Raw genomic sequence first — 18,231 nt, forward strand, 5'->3', positions numbered from 1 at the left:
GAAGTTTTGCTTTAATTTAGCTTGCATGTCTACACAATATCACTTTTTTATGCTCTTACACGTGCGTTGATAGTGAAGCAAAAATATAATAGTTGCCACTGCTTTCAGGTCCTGTGAGATTTTGTATCACAGATTGTAAAGATTATGGTAACTATGAAACTAAGATTCTACCACCTCACCGCATTTTAGGACATTTCTCAAGGGTCTTGCACACTTCTGTTTTGCTTCTTCCCCTTTTTAATTTTTTTTTTTTTTGACAGACTAGTTTCAAGCTCCATTTCCACTTCTCCATCTCTAGTTCTTCACTCCATGCTCTCTTCCTCCGCCTTCTCTGTTCCTCCGTATTTTAGTTTTTTGGGGTTATTTTGTGGGTGGTATTTTTTTGCTTATGTTAAAGTTTTGGAAGAGGCTGTATAAATGTCTGTGCCCAGACCGGGGCTGCCCGGCGGGACACGGGGCCCAGCGGGCACCGCAGCGCAGCCTCGGGCTGCGGGCAGGATGGACACGGGATGGGAACGGGATGGGAACGGGGATGAACACAGGGACGGACATGGGGATGGGAACGGGATGGGAACGGGATGGGAACGGGGATGGGAACGGGGATGGGAATGGGATGGGAACAGGGATGGACACAGGATGGGAACGGGGATGGGAAGGGATGGGAACGGGGATGACCACAGGGACGGACATGGGGATGGGAACGGGATGGGAACGGGATGGGAACGGGGATGGGAACGGGGATGGACACGGGATGGGAACGGGGATGGGGATGGGGATGGGGATGAGGACAAGGAAGGGGGAAGTGATTTGGCCTGGGATGGAGATGGAGATGGGGGCGGTGAAGGGAATGCTGATAGGAATGGGGTCGATGATGGCAACGGGGACGGGGATGGGGATGAGTGACAGTGATGGCAACAGGGATCGGAATGGGAATGGGCACGGGGATGGGCTTAGGGATGGTGATAGTGACTGTGGTGAGGACGGGGATGTGGATGGGGATGATGACGATAACGGTAGTGGGGACAGGGATGTGGATGGGGATGATGACGGTAGTGCGGACAGGGAAGTGGATGGGGATGGGCACGGTGGTGGGAGCAAGGATGATGACGGTGACAGTGGTGAAGACAGGGATGCGCATGACGGTGGAGACGGAGATGTGGCCAGGGCTGTCCCCGCCGCCCTGCCCGGTGCCGCTCGTCCCCGCCGCCCCTCCCGCACCGGGCGGGGGGCGGGCAGCAGGACAGGGCTGTGGAGCTGCTGGCCGAGCGGGTCGATGGGGCCGGCCCGCGGGCGGGGCGGGCGGGGCGGTCGCTCGCGGGCTCGGGGATGGATTGCGGGTGTCCGGCGCGGGCGGGCGGTGCCGCCGCCGGACGGAGCGCGGGGGGCACCGGGCCCGGCGCGGCCTCAGGTACCGGGAGCGGGGCCGAAACCGGAGCGGGGCCGGAACGGGCGGGTCCCGCCGCTGGCGGGGATACCGCGGGCGAGAGGCCCCGCAGGGCTGAGCGGGGCCGGGCCCGGGAGGGAACTTTGTCCCTTCGTGCGGGAGGGGGGGCCGGGGGTGTGTGAGTGCTCCGCGTCCCGCTGGCCCTCGGCCCCGGCCGCCCGTGACAGCGCTGTGGGGAACGCGCCCTCCGCTCCCCGGCGCGGGGGAGCTGCCCTGGGCGCGCTGGGGGTGTGTGGAGGGTTCCGCTGTGCCCAGAGCGAGCCTGTACCCGCGGCAGTGCGGGCAGTGACCGTGGCCCTGGGCTCGGCACCGCCTCGGCCGCCGTGCCCCGCTCCGTGCCCTCGCTCCAGGAAAGACTGAGGCGCTGGAGCGTGTCCGGGGAAGGGCAGCGGAGCTGCTGAGGGTGTGGAGCACAGCTCCTGTAAGCAGTGCCCCAGGGAGCTGAGGGAGTTTAGCCTGGGTTAAAGGAGGCTTTGGGGAGACCTTGTTGCTCTGCACAGATCCCTGACAGGAGCCGGGCGGGGGTCGAGCTCCCAGGCAGCAGTGACGGGACAAGAGCACACGGTGTTAAACTGCGCCAGGGGAGGGTCAGGTTGGGCATTGGGAAGAATTTCTGTGCAGAAGGTTGATTAAACAATGGAGTGGGCTGCCCGGGGAGGTGGTGGAGTTGCCATCCCTGGAGGTGTTTAGGGGAAGCCTGTGCCACGGTCTGGTTGACAGGGTGGTGTTTGGTCATGGGATGGATTCGATGATCTCAGAGCTCTTTTCCAACCGAATAGATTCAGTGATTCTGAGCTGGCACAGCTGTCCTGCCTGGCTGGGGCTGTGAGGGGTACGTGCTTCCTCTGCTTGGGCTGCAGCTCCCTTTCCTTTTCCCCTGCAGTTTCCAGTGTTCTACTTGTGAGTTTCTAGTCATTCTTCCTCCCCCGAGGTCCCCAGGGCTTGAGCCATATATCTTTTCTCTTAGGCATTCACTTTTCTCTGAGTGCATTAGGAAGACTTACTCATTTCCTTCTCTTTGTTCCTGCTACTTTTCCCCAAAGATATCTGTGGGCAGGAAGGAGACTCCTGTTCACTCCAAGTGCAGTGATTTCGTGGTTTTCTCCCTTGCCTGGAAGGCTCGGCTTCCAGCTGCCAGGGTGTCTCTCTGCAAGCTGCCCTGCTGGTTCTTATCAGGAGTCTGTGTCTGTATATCCTGTGACAAAGCACGATATGTTTAGTCCTTGCACTAGACGAGATTAGATCTGCAGCACGTGAAATGGATGTCATTTGTAATCCTTAGCTGATGTTAAATGTGGAGCTACTGGTGGCTGGGATTCCTCTGTACGTAGTGAAGCTTAGAGAGGCCTTGGCAGCTTGACATGGAGTTTTTTCTCCTAATGTTGCTGGACAAGAATAACAAGGAGGTCAGTGTATGTTCTGCTTGTCAGATTTCACTCTGCTGACCTGAAACTGGGGTGTTTCCAGCTCATTCAGTCAGACTTGAACAGGGTCACAGCCTTGCAGGGGGTGCTGGGGGAGTTACTGAGAGCTGAGTGCTTGGATGGGCTGGGAGCTGGTAAGGACCCTGAGGTATAAAACAGATTAGTGCTCTGCACTACTAGTTCTATATAGGAAAATTTGTTTGAAGCATTGTTTCATGAATTTTGAGTAAGTGCTGAATAGGAAGCTTTCATTTCATTGGTGAAAATGTTTAAACATTCTTGTTCTTTTTATTCCTCAAATGCCAATATCCAGCTGTGCCATGACAGTTTGATAGCATAACTGTTACATATCAACAGAGTCCTAAAACATACCTTTGATTAAGCTAAATTCTCTTATTCTGGTAGTAAAATTAATGTGTTTTCTGTGCAGACTTTGGTCTTGTGTAACTTCCTATGCAGATGGGAGCAGTGATCTCTACTTGCAGAACTCAGTACTGGTATGGAAAACTTGGTTGCTTTTTTAGATCTTTTCTTTTGCTATATTCTAAGATCCTACAGGAAGCTTTATTTGAGTAAAAATGACAGGGCTGCAGTGAATGTGACAGTCATGTTGCATAAGGCTCACTTTTCCATCTCTTCTGAATATTCTTGCCTTTGCTCTCACCTCATGGTACCCTTTGGAGGTTGAGTAGACACCAGAATTGTGTTAGGTTAATGTTGCTTTAATGTAGGCTTACAGATTTTGACATATAAATGTAAATAATTTTACTTTCAGTTTTGTTTTGTTTTGTTTTGTTTTGTTTTTTCTGGTTAAAGTGAAAGCAGTGTCTCTGTTTCTTTTATCTCAAAAGCAATCCAATATGAAACAAGACATGATGACAGAACATGTTAAAAGGAGGAGGAGGTTGTATCCCAGAACTTGTATTGTTGGAGCAGCTGGTATAACTGGAAAAACTAAACCCATTTATTTTGCCTGCAAGCCTTATCTTGATATGTTGTCTTTCAACTTGTATATGAAATAATCTTGAGTAAATACAAGGAAGAATTTCCAGTTGACTTGCTTGCACCATGGCTTGTGACTGAGATGATGTTCTGTGTCTTTTGGCATTCTTGCTACGTCTTTTTTTCTATTTTTTGGTGGTGGAGGGGAGAGACAGGCTGTGTGTTTTCCTCCTGGAACAGCCAGAACAGCAATACTTCTGTTTTGCAATGATTTGGCAATTCTTTGGCCTATAATGTTTTCTTCTCTAATTGTCAGTGCAATAAAAGTTTGAGAATTTCATGTGATTTTCTCTTCTTGGGCGGAGCTTGTAATGTGGAAATAGTCTGCACAAAGAAACATTTGATGCTGTCCCAATAAGCTTGCACATGAAGTATCAATGGTGCAGTTTTATTTCCTGCCCTCAGAAGTTGCTTGTTTCATGTTCAGGAGAGGAGAGTTGGACAGGCTGCTGAGCCTGTTGGCTTCAGTGCAGTCAGCTGTGTGCACATGCACTGTAGACTACACAGTGAGACTGCTTTCTATATCTTTTGATATCATAAATTGAAGTGGTGGATCTTCTTACATGATCTAGGGTACTGCAGCATTTTAAAATCAAAGTACAGTGTCATGACAAGAAAATTTTTAATGTTTGTTTTTCAGAAGATCTTCATGTAACTGGCTGAAAAATGTTTCCGCAAGATGACAGCACCAACTCTAAGACTGTTGGAATGGTAAATAAATTTTAAAAAGGAGACTTTAAAAGGTCTCATTGCTGTTTGCTGAAAATTATAATTATATTAACAAAAGTCTCTTAAATGAATATTCCTTTAAATGTCAGATTAGAGCTGGTATGCTTAAAGTTACACCATGTGGAAAGCATATTATTTCCTAATAATGGAAACAAAGGACAAACATGCTTAAGTTTCTGCTCTATTAATAGAGTAGAATGTGATATTTACTTTTAAACCATAATTTTTATTGCAGTCTCTGTGTCTTCTGGTGGCCTAAACTTATCATAACTTTTTGCACTTGATAAATTAAATGTTCTGTAAGGGTAAAGCCCTACAATAAAAACGCCAAGGTTGTGGCTTCAGTCCCTGTGCCATTCGTTTAAGAGTTGGACTTTATGATCCTTGTGGGTCCCTTCCAACTCAAAATACTCTGTGATTTTGTGATTAATTGCCTTGGTTTGCAGGATCTACAGTGAGCATTATCTTTATGCAATGGAAGATGGATAATTACATGCTTTTGTCTTAAAAAAAATGCATCTTCCAGTTTGTTGGGTCTTTCTAAGCAGTTATGATAATTTGGTTAACTGTGGAAAAGGTTTGAACTTGCTGTGTGTAAATGTTGAGTTCAGTGGGGGCTTGTGGGGTCCCTCTTAATGAGTTACTTCTTAATCAAAGAGGTGAAAAGCATGAATTTAGCTATTGCTCCCTGTTAGCAGTTTACAAACTCTCAGCCATGCTTGACAGGTGATCAAAAGCTAATTTTGGGTAAGCATTTAATTCTGCCCTTGGTGCCACTTCTGCTGGGGATACTAATTTGAGACTCCTTAGCATAGTGTGTGACTCCTGTTCACCCTAAAACAGAGCTTAGCAACATTTCACATTAATAATGACAATAAAAATTCCAGCACTTCCAGGCAATAAAACTTATGGCTCTATTTTGTATAATGTTTCTTTTCCTATAACAGTGGATTTTATTGAATGTGTTTATAGGCTCTGAGTTTAAAAAAGATAAATAAATTTTATATAAGACGGTGTTTTGTTTTAATACAATAAAAATGCTGTATCCATTTAAGGAAGGAAAGATACTGGGCTTTCACAAGACATAACATGGAGGTGCTTTATCTTTCTAGATTATTTTAAGGCAAACAAGGCTGTATGTTCTTCCATTACCTTCTTAGTTCTAATGTTTAAATTCTTTGCTTAGGAATGTGCACTGGAGAAATAGTGCCTTTCTCTGCATAGCTTAGAAAATCAGAATTTAACATCATCAGGTTCTTGTTCCTCATGTGAACCTCCTAGAGTCAATCAATAAGGAAGGGATTGTGTTCTTTGTAATATCAAAATAGGTAAGGATCCCGTTTTCCTGCAATTCAGGGCTGCCCTGCATTTTTGATGCAGACCAGTTCTTAAGGTTCTAGATCTGTATGTCCCCAACACTTAGGGCTTGAGCTGCAGAAGAACTTGTAGAACTTGAAATTTTAGACAGTATTTTGCAAAGATAAATGCTTAATAAACCTGTGCACATGATGTTTCACACTTTGCTTTTTTTTTTTAGGAGACTGTCTTCGCTTTGACATGAAGTGTGAAGTTTGTTAGTCACCACTTCTGTTCCTTTTTTACAGTTATTGTGGAAGGTAATGTGACAAATGTCTTGTTCTTGTGTGTTCATTTCTATCAGAGCATATTACCCTCAATGTACAGAAGCCAAACATTAAAGTGTGGAATTGTATTTCATTGCAAGTTAGTGAGTACTGTTAATAAGTGGGACAATGTGTCTGTCTAAAACTTCTCAAAATAGTACTTTTAATCTGTCTTTGCATTTTTGCATTTTGTGTGATGTTTTACAGGGTTTTAATTCTGTCCTAAAACTTAGTATTCAGGTTTCAGTAGGCTTTTGAATTTCTGCTGAACTTTACAGGCTTTTTAATATTGCTGCTTGGTAACTTTTTTAGTCAACTATTAGCTTGAAGGTGATGGTTCTGCACTTCATAGTCACTTTTTCTTGTTAAGCTTTTTGCCTTGTTAGGGAAGGATCAAGCAAAGGCTATATTAGGCACACAGAAATGTTAAACAGCTACTTGGTAGTCAGATGAGAAGTAATAGCTGCTCTTACTGCAACATAAAAAAATTCCAACTTCCAAGGCATAATTATGGGCTCTTTATTTAGAATTTTAGCATCTACTTAGCAAAGTTACAGAAGAAATGGTGTAAAATATGCATAGACTCTGAATAACTTTATGTGTAACCTCTTATCTAAGAAGTGCTGGATGTTCCATCATCCTTTACTTTGCTCCTGTTGAAGGATTTTAAAGCAAGGGATTTGTTCAAGCCTAAGGTAGACAAGCTGAGCACAAGATTAAACAGCTGCAGAATGTGAATGTTGTCTGTGCACGATCTCTGTTCACAGAGTGTGCTTTGAAGCAGCCTGTGGTGAGAGCAGCAGAGCTGTAGGTGTGAGGGAACATCTGATGTGGAGATGTCCAGTTGATCAGGCTGGGCCATTCCTTCCTGTTTCCCCAGCTCCCTGTCCCCTCCTGCCTGCAGCACAGAGCTGCTGGAAGGCTGCAGTGCTTTCTCTTTCTAGGGTCATTTCCCACTCTCCCTGTGTTGTGCTATAGCCTGACAGGAATGAGATTTCTTCCTTCCAGCTTCTTTGAACTCTTCTGTGCCCAGCTTCCACATTAGCTGCATATTATGCAAACACACAAACAATTTTTAGGCTATATATAACTTCATGTAATGGCTTGTAGGCTATTAGTCTACAAGCAAAGTTTGTAGAGTATGAAAGCAAAGTTTGTAGAGTATAATATGTAGTATTTGTTAAACCAATTCCTAAAACCTGAAAAAAACCTTTATAAGCTTTCAAGCTTGAAAACCTTTATTTTAGTTTCTTCAAGTTTAAGATAATACATTTGTTTGCTCTCTCTTTGAGAACAAATATTTCCTCCTTTATTCTGTATCAAGTAGAAACTAATTCCTTGCTGAGTCTTTCATAACTTTGCCTCTCTCTACTTAAAGATTTCTGCTTTCTTTTGTCAGTCCCACCATTTTATCAGAAAAGCAGAGTAATTATCCAGAACTGATGCCCACACATGGAATATATCGGCAGAGATCTAGTGGTATAATTATACTTCAGGAACTCTGCCTGTTCATTTTCCTTTTGAAAGAGGCCCTTTGAGAAATGGAGGAAAAAAATGTCAAGATTTGAACATGGCAGAGACTGTATAGAATATGAGTCAATGCAGAAAACAGTGCTGTGATCTCCAATGTGCTTGTGCATATCTGGGCACTTAAATCCTTAATCTGAGGCTGTTCTGGAAAAAAATAATGTACCCTCCTCACTTACTGAGGATATTATTGCACTGTCTCTTTCATAAATCATTTGTAAATGATGACAAGAAAGCAAGTATTTGTATGTTGACCCATGTGGAAGAAACAAAGCTCAATTAAAATTTATCAAACCATATTAGCAAAGCAGATGACCTCTATTTACCATGAAAGTCAGAAGCTGCTCTCTAAAGATGACTTAGATTGCAGTTCCTTGAGCAGTTCTCTCAGATATGGTGTTTGAGTTTATGGTATGCTGTGCCATCTGTAGTTAATGAACTCTTAATAAATTGGTTGTTAACATATATACATAAATAAGTGAAGGTTAATGATAGAAATCCCACATACATGTTTGGCTGACGTTAGAGAGTTTGTAAAGACTTCTAGTACAAGAATGAGTCATCAGTCTTTGTCAATTGTATTTGAAGCTTTTTAGTAATATAATTGAAAGTTTTCCTAAATTTAGGCCTTCCATAAATTTAGGCCATCCAATGGGCAGCTGTAAAGCTGTGTCACAAATCTGAATTCCTTTGCAGCAGCATTAATGAATTTTTGATAGATTTTCACTACAATTGGTTCATGCCTATATTTAATAAATTACCAAATAGCTATATCTTTTTTTAATACAATTACATGTATTAAATGTAATTGTATTAAAATTGCATTTTACTTTACTTTGTAGAATACATTGTATTCTACTTAAAGTAGACTACACATTACATGTGTAGTCTACTTTAAGTTTACAATTATTTATTCTATTTTTTCTTGAATCACCTCTTGTTGTAAGAGTTTATAATTTACCCAAATGTTTTCCTACATCTTCTGAAATATTTGCTGAATGCCTCTAAGTTTAAACACATTTCTGACATTTGTCACAACACATCAATCTAATTTATACTGTTTGCAGAACTTGTAGTGTAAATTCCAAATTGTGTTTTACCTACTTTTTTCTTACTTCATTCCTAAAGCAGTTGATAAATTTTTGCAAAGTCAAGATTTACTTTCTAGTTGTCCCTAATATCTCTGAAAATTTCCTGCTGGATCTGTCAAAGATCGGCTTTTTAACAACACAGTCATGTGTGTCCTTGCAGATCAGGTCCTGTTTATATGTATGAAACAGTTGCCCCCAGTGTTTATTTTTTTTGTGTGCCAGTGTAACCTTCTGTGTGTTATTTCTGTCCCCTTTGCCCAGGTTCCAAATGGTGTGGGTGTTTATCATGAACCGGATGAGCTCCCAGAGCAGCTCATCTGCCCAGCGCAGGCGAATGGCTCTAGGAATTGTCATTCTGCTCCTGGTTGATGTCATCTGGGTGGCCTCTTCAGAACTCACTTCTGTGAGTATTGTTCCACACACTTTGAGGGAAAATTAATGAGAAAAATGCAGCAGAATCATAATTATCAAACTTGGTGTTTCACCAGCCTGAATCCACTAAAACTTACAGATAAGTTCAATTCAGTGCCTGTTTCTTTTGAGACAGAAGGTGCTACTGATGACTTTAAAATTAAACAGCATAAACTCATCACTGTGTACTGTAATCAGGGAGTTAATTTTGTTATTGCTGTATTGATTAAAATAATGCCCATATGGTTCCCAAAAACTGGTAAATGAGCTGTCACATGCCAGGCTGATTGATGTAGTGAATTGTAGTTCAGAACATCCAGAAGTTCAGGATGAAAGGACTCAAATCATGGAGTAATTTCATCTAGTTCATATATTAACCATATTGAAACTGTCGTGGTATTTATTTCATGTTAAGTTTTAGGACTTAAACCAGAGCTTTAGTAATGGAAATTGAGTTTTTAATAAACTCCTAAATTAATTTCTTTCAACTGTCATTATGTCCTATATCAGTTTTGAAACTAAACATATACAATTGTTTGTGCTTGTCTTGTGATATTAATAAAACATTTTTTTGAATGAGCTAGCAGAGTCACTTTTGATACTGAAATGTTATTTAGCCAAAGTAGTCTTTTCTAATTTATGGTTAATATGTTATTGCTTATAAAAGTGGTCTTCAATTTAGAAAATATTTGTATGTAAATGTATTTTCAGTGCTATTTGAGTTCAGTAGCATACATAGTTGCTTGGTGAGATACAAGTAACGTGTGGTTTTCCTTCTGAGGTATTGTTTCTTACAAAAAGCCTCCTTTTTGTTGGCATTGGAGGTAGTTTGGGAGAGGGTTCCCCCAGAACAGGTAGGGCTATTTGATTCCTTTGGTTATCCATGCCAATACTCACACCTCTGGTATTTTGGGAAGCAGGCTGTTCTGGACTGTATATTTACACTTGATCATTCATTTTGTGAACTCTTACCTATTTGGTAATTTTGGATACTGCAATTATTTTCTTTCCACAGTATGTTTTTACAAGGTACAACAAACCCTTTTTCAGTACATTTGCAAAAACATCCATGTTTGTTCTATACCTCCTGGGATTTATTGTTTGGAAGCCATGGAGGCAACAGTGTACTCGTGGGTTTCGTGGAAGGCATGCAGCTTTTGTAAGTATTACAACTCTGTGGATGTGATATTTGTCTAAGTTTGTACAGAAAAAAAAACCCTGAAAATAGAGACTAGAGAAGAGCAAGAGTTACATATTTGAGGTATAAGCTGAATCATGCCACAGGAAGACATGGCAGTCGTAACAGTTGTCATGTGAAAGGATGAGAGGCAAGAAGAAGCAATGTGAGATGTGTCAGGAGTTGTAAGAAATGCTAGAAATGCTCTGCTGGGCCAGGCCATTGGTCCCTGCAGCCTGGATTTGTATCCTGGGCAATTGCAGAGGATAATTCCTCTTAACAAGAGCTTATGAAACTCACTGCTGGCTCTTGGTTCCCTTTAACTCCCCCAACATCTGCAACCAATGGAATCCGAGCTTGAACTTTGTAGCTGATTTTTAGCACTGACTCTTTTTGTCTCTGGCACAACTATGAACTGTTTGCTGACTGTTTTGAGGAGTTTAAAGTTACATTTAGTAAGGGTTGTAGAATTACATGTTTGTTGTTGTTAATATTATAGCTTTTATGCATGAGTGACCTTCTGATGCCCATTCCAGAGTTAGGCATAGTTTGTGCTAGAACCTAAAATTGTTGTTATATGACAGAAATACTGGGTTTTTTTCCAAGAGATGCTGGGAAGAGCAGTTGTTCTGTGCCAGTGTTTCAAGATGCTGAACAGCAGCACTCAGGAAGCAGGAAGGCATTTGGCCTGATACTAATCTCACATAAAACCCAGAAAATGTGATCCAAGAACATGTTGTTAATCAACATATCTTTATGAAAATAGATTGTGTGAAAGAAACTGACTTGAGATTTTCTGGATGAGTTAGACTTCACTGATAGTGACAGTTGCAGGCATAACATATTTAAAGTGTTACATGACTTTTATCTGATTTTTTTAAGAAAAGACAAAGCACAAAGAACAACTGAAAAAATATTTAAAAAAATTCTTGAGTTAAACACCTAGAGCATTTAAAGTTGGCTGATATCTTGATACAATTTTTGCTAGATCAGCCTTTAATACCAAGTGTTTGTGTGTAATATGGCATGTGTTAGACTTGATGTTGTTCAGAATCTTCATAAAGTAATTTGGGAATAAACAGAACTTAGTTTCTTTGCTGACAGTAATGAAATACAAACGGGAAAGCAATGACTAAGAGTGCCCAGTCTGTCACATGTTGTGTGTGGCACTCATGACACTGCTACTGGAATCCCATTATTTTTCCTTTTCAAAAGAACAGTGCAGACAGGACTGTAATATGCTGTTAGAAAATTCCTTTCCCCTTCAAGGAGTGTAGTTAAATATTCAACTCTGTAATTATTGCAAGTGCCTTTAAAGTGTCTTGTGTATTAGTCTGGACAACACATCCATTTATATGGTTTTATTTCAATGATTGCTTGGAGAAACACTCACATCTTACTTTTAAGTTCTCTTCCATGTTAAAAGCTTTGTTTAATAATTTTGCTACCATCATGGTAGAACAGCAAGCTGCAGGTCAGGGAATATGGGTTTGCTAAGGTGCAGAAAGGAGGAGGGAAAGGAACTTTGCCTCAGTAAAATGAAGAAGGAAGCATCTTCTTGTTAATAGATGCACAAGTCATTTAGTGGGCATTGTGTCCCTAAGACTGAATTTTTCAGGTTTTCTGTATCTAAGAGCCTCATCCTGCATTCATACCTGGGTAGTTTAACTCAGTGGGGTTCAAGAGGTAAAAGGAAGTACTGAAATTATTACTGAACTTGTAAGCCCTCCTGGTATTGGGGAAGGAGGGCTGAGAGGAGAGAGGGAATTGTGACAGAATGATGGAAAAAGTCATAAAATACCTTACTCTTCAAATATTACAGTTACTAATAACTTTGCCTTGGTAGTTTATTACATTAAGATTTCTGTAATTAGTTTGCAGATGCTGAAGGTTATTTTGCTGCTTGTACAACAGATACCACTGTGAACAGTTCTCTGGTAAGTGCCTTAATTTATGAAGGTGAATGCTTTATAACAACATGGGACAGCTATCTTGACTTACTGTTCATAAAATATGGCAGTTTTAAGTGTAATAGGTTTTGTCAAAGGGGATTGGTAACTTGCATGCTTAATGTTACTAATAACTACTGCAAATAATGGTATTGCTTACTATAAGAAATATGGGTTCTCAGCTCAATAAAGCACTTAATCGAATGCTTCTGTAGTAGTTTGTCAAAGAAATATCTTCTACAGAGAAAACCTTTACAGATTCAGCTCAGTACCATCTCTGTAATAGAGTGGAGGAAGCAATGGAGTATTGCAAATTACTGTATGGATATTTTATACAGAATTACTTGAAGAAACATTTTTTCAGATGTAATTTGTTGGGGATTTTTAACTTTATCTATCTCTACTTAAGAATAAAATCATCTTTGCCTTCTCAATTCATTAAGATCATGTGACTCTAGAAAATGGAGCAATTTTGCATTAATTTAAACATCCACCAAAATTCTTAATCCTAAGCAAGTGTAATGAAAATCCAACTACCAGATCTTTTTATTGACTTTACTTTTACAGTTTATCAACTTAATCTAAGCAAGTAGCTTAAAACTTGTCTTGTAAGCAAAATTTTTAATTGCTTGAAATACTTCTAAGTGCCTAAAGTATTGTAGATACTTCCCAAAGTTTTTTGATGTTTAGGTTTAGGGTAGAAAATAAGGGCTTTTAGGGTCATGGGAATAAAATGAGTACTTGAATTTTTCTACATACAGTCTGTATTTCATGTTTCTAGTTTATAATCTGGGCAGAAGCTATAGCTAATGAAATATCTGTAATATTGATGACTTATTTTGTAATTTTAATCAGTAGGCTGGCCATAAGCTTTGTGTTCATGAGGATACACACAAAAGAGCACAGTTCTCTTTTAGTACTGTGTTTTACCAATATGTGTAACATACAGTATATTGTATACATGAATTTTGACAAAGCAGTCTATCCACTCTGTGCAGACCTGCTTTAAGTCTGATTCTCTTGCTATTAACTAATTTTTTCTTTATTTAGTTTTCTAATTTGCTAAATAAATTCTGGTAATAATTGAAATATCCTGCTTAACCATATTTTTACTTATATTGATTCATTGCAGAGTGAACCTTTATATGTTCCTGTAAAGTTTCATGATTTGCCAACTGAAAAAAATGGCAGTAATAGTAGTGATGCAGAGAAAAGTGAGTAAAGACTTTGTTAGTTCTTTGGAGAAGGAGTTACTTTTCTCTTTGTTTAGTATAACTGCTGTCATGTTGCAGGACATGCTTCCCCTTCCTCCCCTCCTTTTTTTTTTCCTTTTTTCTCCTTTCTGAAATCTCTTATTGCATGAATTGCAGTCTCAAATATTTACTTTCAGGTAGAGAAAACATAGGCCTGTCGTTCAGTTTACCTTTCTTGGTCACTACAGATGCAGCCTATGTTTATCTCAAGGGACCAACTGGGTTCAGTACTTGTGATTCTTTCCTTCTGGGCTTGTAAGACCAGCAGCAGTGAGTCAGCCTCTGGAAAAACAAGCTATTGTCCTTTTTAGAGCAGGAGCAAAGCAGTCAAAGTAAGAATTTTAATAGTCTATGTGCATTCTGGTTTTATTTAAGCCTCACTATCTTGTGATAGTACCTGAAAAAGGCCTAGCTGTCCCAGACAGTTGTGGGAAGGTTGGCTTCAGAACATCCAGTTAGGCAGTCCTCAGCTAAAGAGTTCCTGCTTATCAAAGGGAAGCTCTCTTAATTTCTCCATGGCACACTTTGGTAGGCTCTGCTTCCTGTGGCAACATGCACCAATCACTTCAGAATTGTTCCAGCTGCAGCTTTCCCTTTACTTTTTTTAGGAAATTAGGTATTGTTTCCCATTGATTTAAGCTAATATTTGCCTGTAGTGTTTAGTGTAATATTTTCTTTATGGAGGAAGCTAATGATACTAAAATAACCTTCTAAATAAAACCTGCTCCTAGTTTGCAAGATTAGTTAGAGAGTGGATTTCAAAAGGGCAAGTGACTTTATGGTCTCTGCTAAGCATTGAGGGCTGTTGGACTTTAATCTTGTAAATGAAACATTGTCCTTGCAGTTAGTTGTAATTGTGTGCAGGTGTTGGCTGTTTGGCTATCAGACAATTAAAGAAAATCATATATATATATATTATATATATATCTATATATATAATGGTTTTTAAGATGGAATAATTCCTATCTAAAAATGTGTTGTTACCTTTTGTTGATGTTTTTTACAGGGAGCAGGGGTGGTGCTTTTCAATGAGGTTTTCGTGGGTGGATAGATTACTGATTGAAAACAGTAATTAATTGTGCTTTGTCTTATTAGTGGTCTCCTGAATAGCTGAATATTAGTTTAATAAATCATGATGACATGTCTTCTAATTGAATAAGAACCTGTTATTTGTGCAGTATTTTAATCAATGGTATGTTACAATATCATCATTTTATTTGGATATTGTGTTGGCTCAAAAAGTTTAATAATAACACGAATATTTTTATTTTTTTAATTTTTTTTTCTGTTTTTCTGCCTCTGAAGCACCCAAGAAGCCTCGTGTGAGGTTCAGTAACATCATGGAGATCCGGCAGCTGCCATCAAGCCACGCTTTGGAGGCAAAGCTGTCCCGCATGTCCTACCCAACAGTGAAGGAGCAGGAATCCATCTTAAAAACTGTGGGAAAGCTCACTGCAAGCCAAGTAGCAAAAATTAGCTTTTTCTTTTGCTTCGTGGTATGTGCTCCATTCTTTCAGAAAACTTAAGTAAAGATGCATTTAAAACTTGTATAATAAGAGGGAATAAGTATTGAGATGATTTGTATTCTTTAAACCTTATTTTATAAATGTACAATAAGAAGTAAAACTCTCCTTGTGCTCGATTTAATTATGGATCTTCTGGTGATGCTGTTGCTGCATCATGCCTCAGTTCAGGGGGGAGAGAGAGAATCCAGGCAGGATTTTTGAGACAGAAAAATGTAGAGGGCAGATCAGTGAGGCCTTGTCTAGAAGCACCTTCACTGCTGCTGCCAAATGGATTCTGTGTAGTGTGGACTCATCATGGCTTTTCCTCAGGAAGTAGTTATTTAAGCATTATTTTTATTGTTATTATTACCATCAACAATAATAATACCACTGATGCATGTACCAGAAAACAGTGGGTTTTTTTCTGGGGTAGTGTCCTCATGTTCAAAACAAATCCTGTTTATTCTGTTCATGGATGCTACTGCCATGTACATGTGTTTCTTCTTGGTATTTATGAATGTTTCTACATAAGACTAGAGAGTGGTTGCTTCCCTTTGGATATATGTGAGATCTCAATCAAGAAGTAAGAAAACATTTGCCATTTTATACCTTTATGGAGGAATGAAGAAATATTTTTTAGGCATTGAATGTAAGAGATCTTGTTTTTAACAGTGGAGATGTGTGCTGGTTTTAAGTACTTTGAAAGAACCTCATTAGGATGACTAATGCCACATGCATTACTGAAATTTCTTTGCAGCCCTTGTGCAGTTATCATCTTGAAGCACTCCAAAACAAGTTAAAAGTATCTTTAGTTACTACAGACTAGCTATTATAATGTCATTTTAATTCTTTATAAGTTCTGAAGTATGGTATTTTGTTATTAAACATGTACCAACATGTGGTTGGTTTGAGCCAGTTCTAAGTTTGCTACTGTCTTTTAATGTGCCTTCCACTTTAACAGAAGTTAGAAGTCTCTTTAAGCTAAAAATCTAGTTCTGATTTTATTTTTTAAATAACTGGAGTGTTTTTTTTAAAGTAGGATTTTATTGCGCTGAGAAACTTAAACTCTGTTGTTGCTACCTATATAATAAGAGAATTATTTTTCTTTTTCCCCAGTGGTTCTTGGCAAATTTCTCATACCAAGAAGCTCTGTCAGATACCCAAGTTGCCATAGTTAATATCTTGTCATCAACGTCTGGTAAGTTTTATTTACACCACCAGATGTGCACTACAACTCTGTTTATAACATAGAAATCTCATTACAATGGGTTTGTGTAACATTTTTAACTGTGGATTTGACCTAAAGGCATTGAATATGTATGTTTAGAAAATTCATTTTGTATTTGCAGAGGTTTTTTAGAGTACCTTCATACTTCCCCTGCTTTTTGTGTGTGTACTTCTGCAGCTACCTCTGTATATTAAAGAAATGTAATTGGAGTATAATAGCTTTGAAGCTGTGTGGTTTTCTGAGCAAACTACTGGCAAAACTTAGTTGTATAAACTCCTCTGAATTTCTCTTGCAGGGCTTTTTACATTAATCTTAGCTGCAGTCTTTCCCAGCAACAGTGGAGATCGGTTTACCCTGTCCAAATTATTAGCTGTTATTTTAAGGTAAGATAATGGGAGGGAACATTTGGTCCAAAACTCCCTGGTACAGTGAGAGGACAACTGTACCAGCTGTACCTGTGCTATCTGTGACAATAAATTATGCCCATCACTTTTTCAAAATCCTTGTTTCACAGATGAATTGAGCAACTGAATTAAGGATTCTTAAATGCTTCATATCATGAACTATTTCCAAATATCATTCTCCTGTAGGAAATTAGATTAATTTCTGTTGGAAATAGATGAACTTATTTTCTTGTGGTTTATTTGTGGTTTGTTTTAGCTTTGTGTAATGGTGAAAAAGTTTGACACTCAGTGTTGTCAGCCTGTTTCATTAAATGCCTGGTGCATTGTTCTGGGAATTTAAAGGTGGGGTTGGTTGGTTTTAATTTGGGATCATGCCTTAGCAGTTGAGAGCTTCTTTTGACTTTCCAGAAGTGGGTTTTGGTTAACTAAAAATGCCAAAAGATAGAACTGTATATTTGTTTTTCTCTTTCTTTTATCTGTTTTTGTAAAGAAATTCCTGAGTTCAAGCAATGTTTTGCATTTCTTCTTTTTTTGCTAGCATTGGTGGTGTGGTACTTGTTAACCTTTCTGGATCTGAAAAATCTGCTGGAAAAGATACAATAGGTATTTACTTATGGGTTTTAATCCTGGAATATGCAGTGATCAGTACCATCTTTTGACAGTACAAAGTAGTCATATAACAAGATCTGTATCTCTTACTCATGTAACATTTCACAATCTGGCTTTTTAGTTTCAACTTCTAAAACATGCCATTTATGATAAATTTTCACTCTATGCATATATTGGGAAAGTATTTCTATTTTAGAGCTTTCTCCATTTTCCCATGATTTTCATTTAGTAATGGATTCTAATCAACAGAAGTTTAGGAGAGTTGATCCTACTGTACATAACATGTTCAGCATATCTCAAGGGAGTATTTTTTCCATTTTTCCAGGTTCCATTTGGTCTCTTGTAGGAGCAATGCTGTATGCTGTCTACATAGTCATGATAAAAAGGAAAGTAGATAGAGAAGATAAACTTGACATACCAATGTTCTTTGGTAAGACCAAAAGTATCTAACTCTGTTGAAAGCTTTAATTGAATGTCTGATTAAATCATATGCTTTCAGGCACTGAACTTTGTCTGAGTGGTAAAGGGGCTTAGAAAAGCCAAGGAAGTAGAGAAATCCTCTTACTCCCATGATTATGAGTCCTTTAGAGACTGCTTGTGTGAATTGTTTCTTGTTTAGAGCTTTAACAGGGAGAGGAACTTCCTGTAGCTACGGTATGCAGACAGCCCCACTGACTTAATGAGATTTCTTAATTTTTATTTTCTTTTCAATTTCAAACCTGTAAATATCTGATGCAAATTTAGTTTGTGAATTTCAGGTTGAGTTTCTTACATTTGTTTCCTTTGCAACATTTCAAATATTGCTTCCTGGCTGCTTTTCTATATGCATATATAGAATAGTCAAAATAGCAGATTT

At 39.4% G+C, this 18,231-nt stretch overlaps 1 protein-coding gene across 3 annotated transcripts in view; it reads left to right on the forward strand.

Moving 5' to 3' along the window:
- Positions 1 to 1,352: 1,352 nt before the first annotated feature.
- The window catches only part of SLC35F5 (solute carrier family 35 member F5), a 30,302-nt gene continuing 13,423 nt past the window's right edge, over positions 1,353 to 18,231 (forward strand). Inside the window, exons 1-13 of one of the 3 annotated variants that reach the window (XM_036386672.1) lie at positions 1,353 to 1,408; positions 3,299 to 3,365; positions 4,511 to 4,581; positions 6,137 to 6,215; positions 9,101 to 9,242; positions 10,266 to 10,409; positions 12,302 to 12,364; positions 13,509 to 13,590; positions 14,935 to 15,125; positions 16,251 to 16,332; positions 16,658 to 16,745; positions 17,305 to 17,369; positions 17,701 to 17,805. In XM_036386672.1, coding sequence (XP_036242565.1) covers positions 9,108 to 9,242; positions 10,266 to 10,409; positions 12,302 to 12,364; positions 13,509 to 13,590; positions 14,935 to 15,125; positions 16,251 to 16,332; positions 16,658 to 16,745; positions 17,305 to 17,369; positions 17,701 to 17,805 — 955 coding nt within the window. In that variant the 5' untranslated portion in view covers positions 1,353 to 1,408; positions 3,299 to 3,365; positions 4,511 to 4,581; positions 6,137 to 6,215; positions 9,101 to 9,107. Of the gene's footprint in view, positions 1,409 to 1,903; positions 2,277 to 2,632; positions 2,851 to 3,298; positions 3,366 to 4,510; positions 4,582 to 6,136; positions 6,216 to 9,100; positions 9,243 to 10,265; positions 10,410 to 12,301; positions 12,365 to 13,508; positions 13,591 to 14,934; positions 15,126 to 16,250; positions 16,333 to 16,657; positions 16,746 to 17,304; positions 17,370 to 17,700; positions 17,806 to 18,231 lie in introns of those variants that run through there. The other 2 variants (XM_054515425.1, XM_036386673.1) reach the window with 2 other exon arrangements.

This window comes from Molothrus ater, chromosome 7 (assembly GCF_012460135.2).
Source record: "Molothrus ater isolate BHLD 08-10-18 breed brown headed cowbird chromosome 7, BPBGC_Mater_1.1, whole genome shotgun sequence".
Classification (NCBI taxonomy): domain Eukaryota; kingdom Metazoa; phylum Chordata; class Aves; order Passeriformes; family Icteridae; genus Molothrus; species Molothrus ater.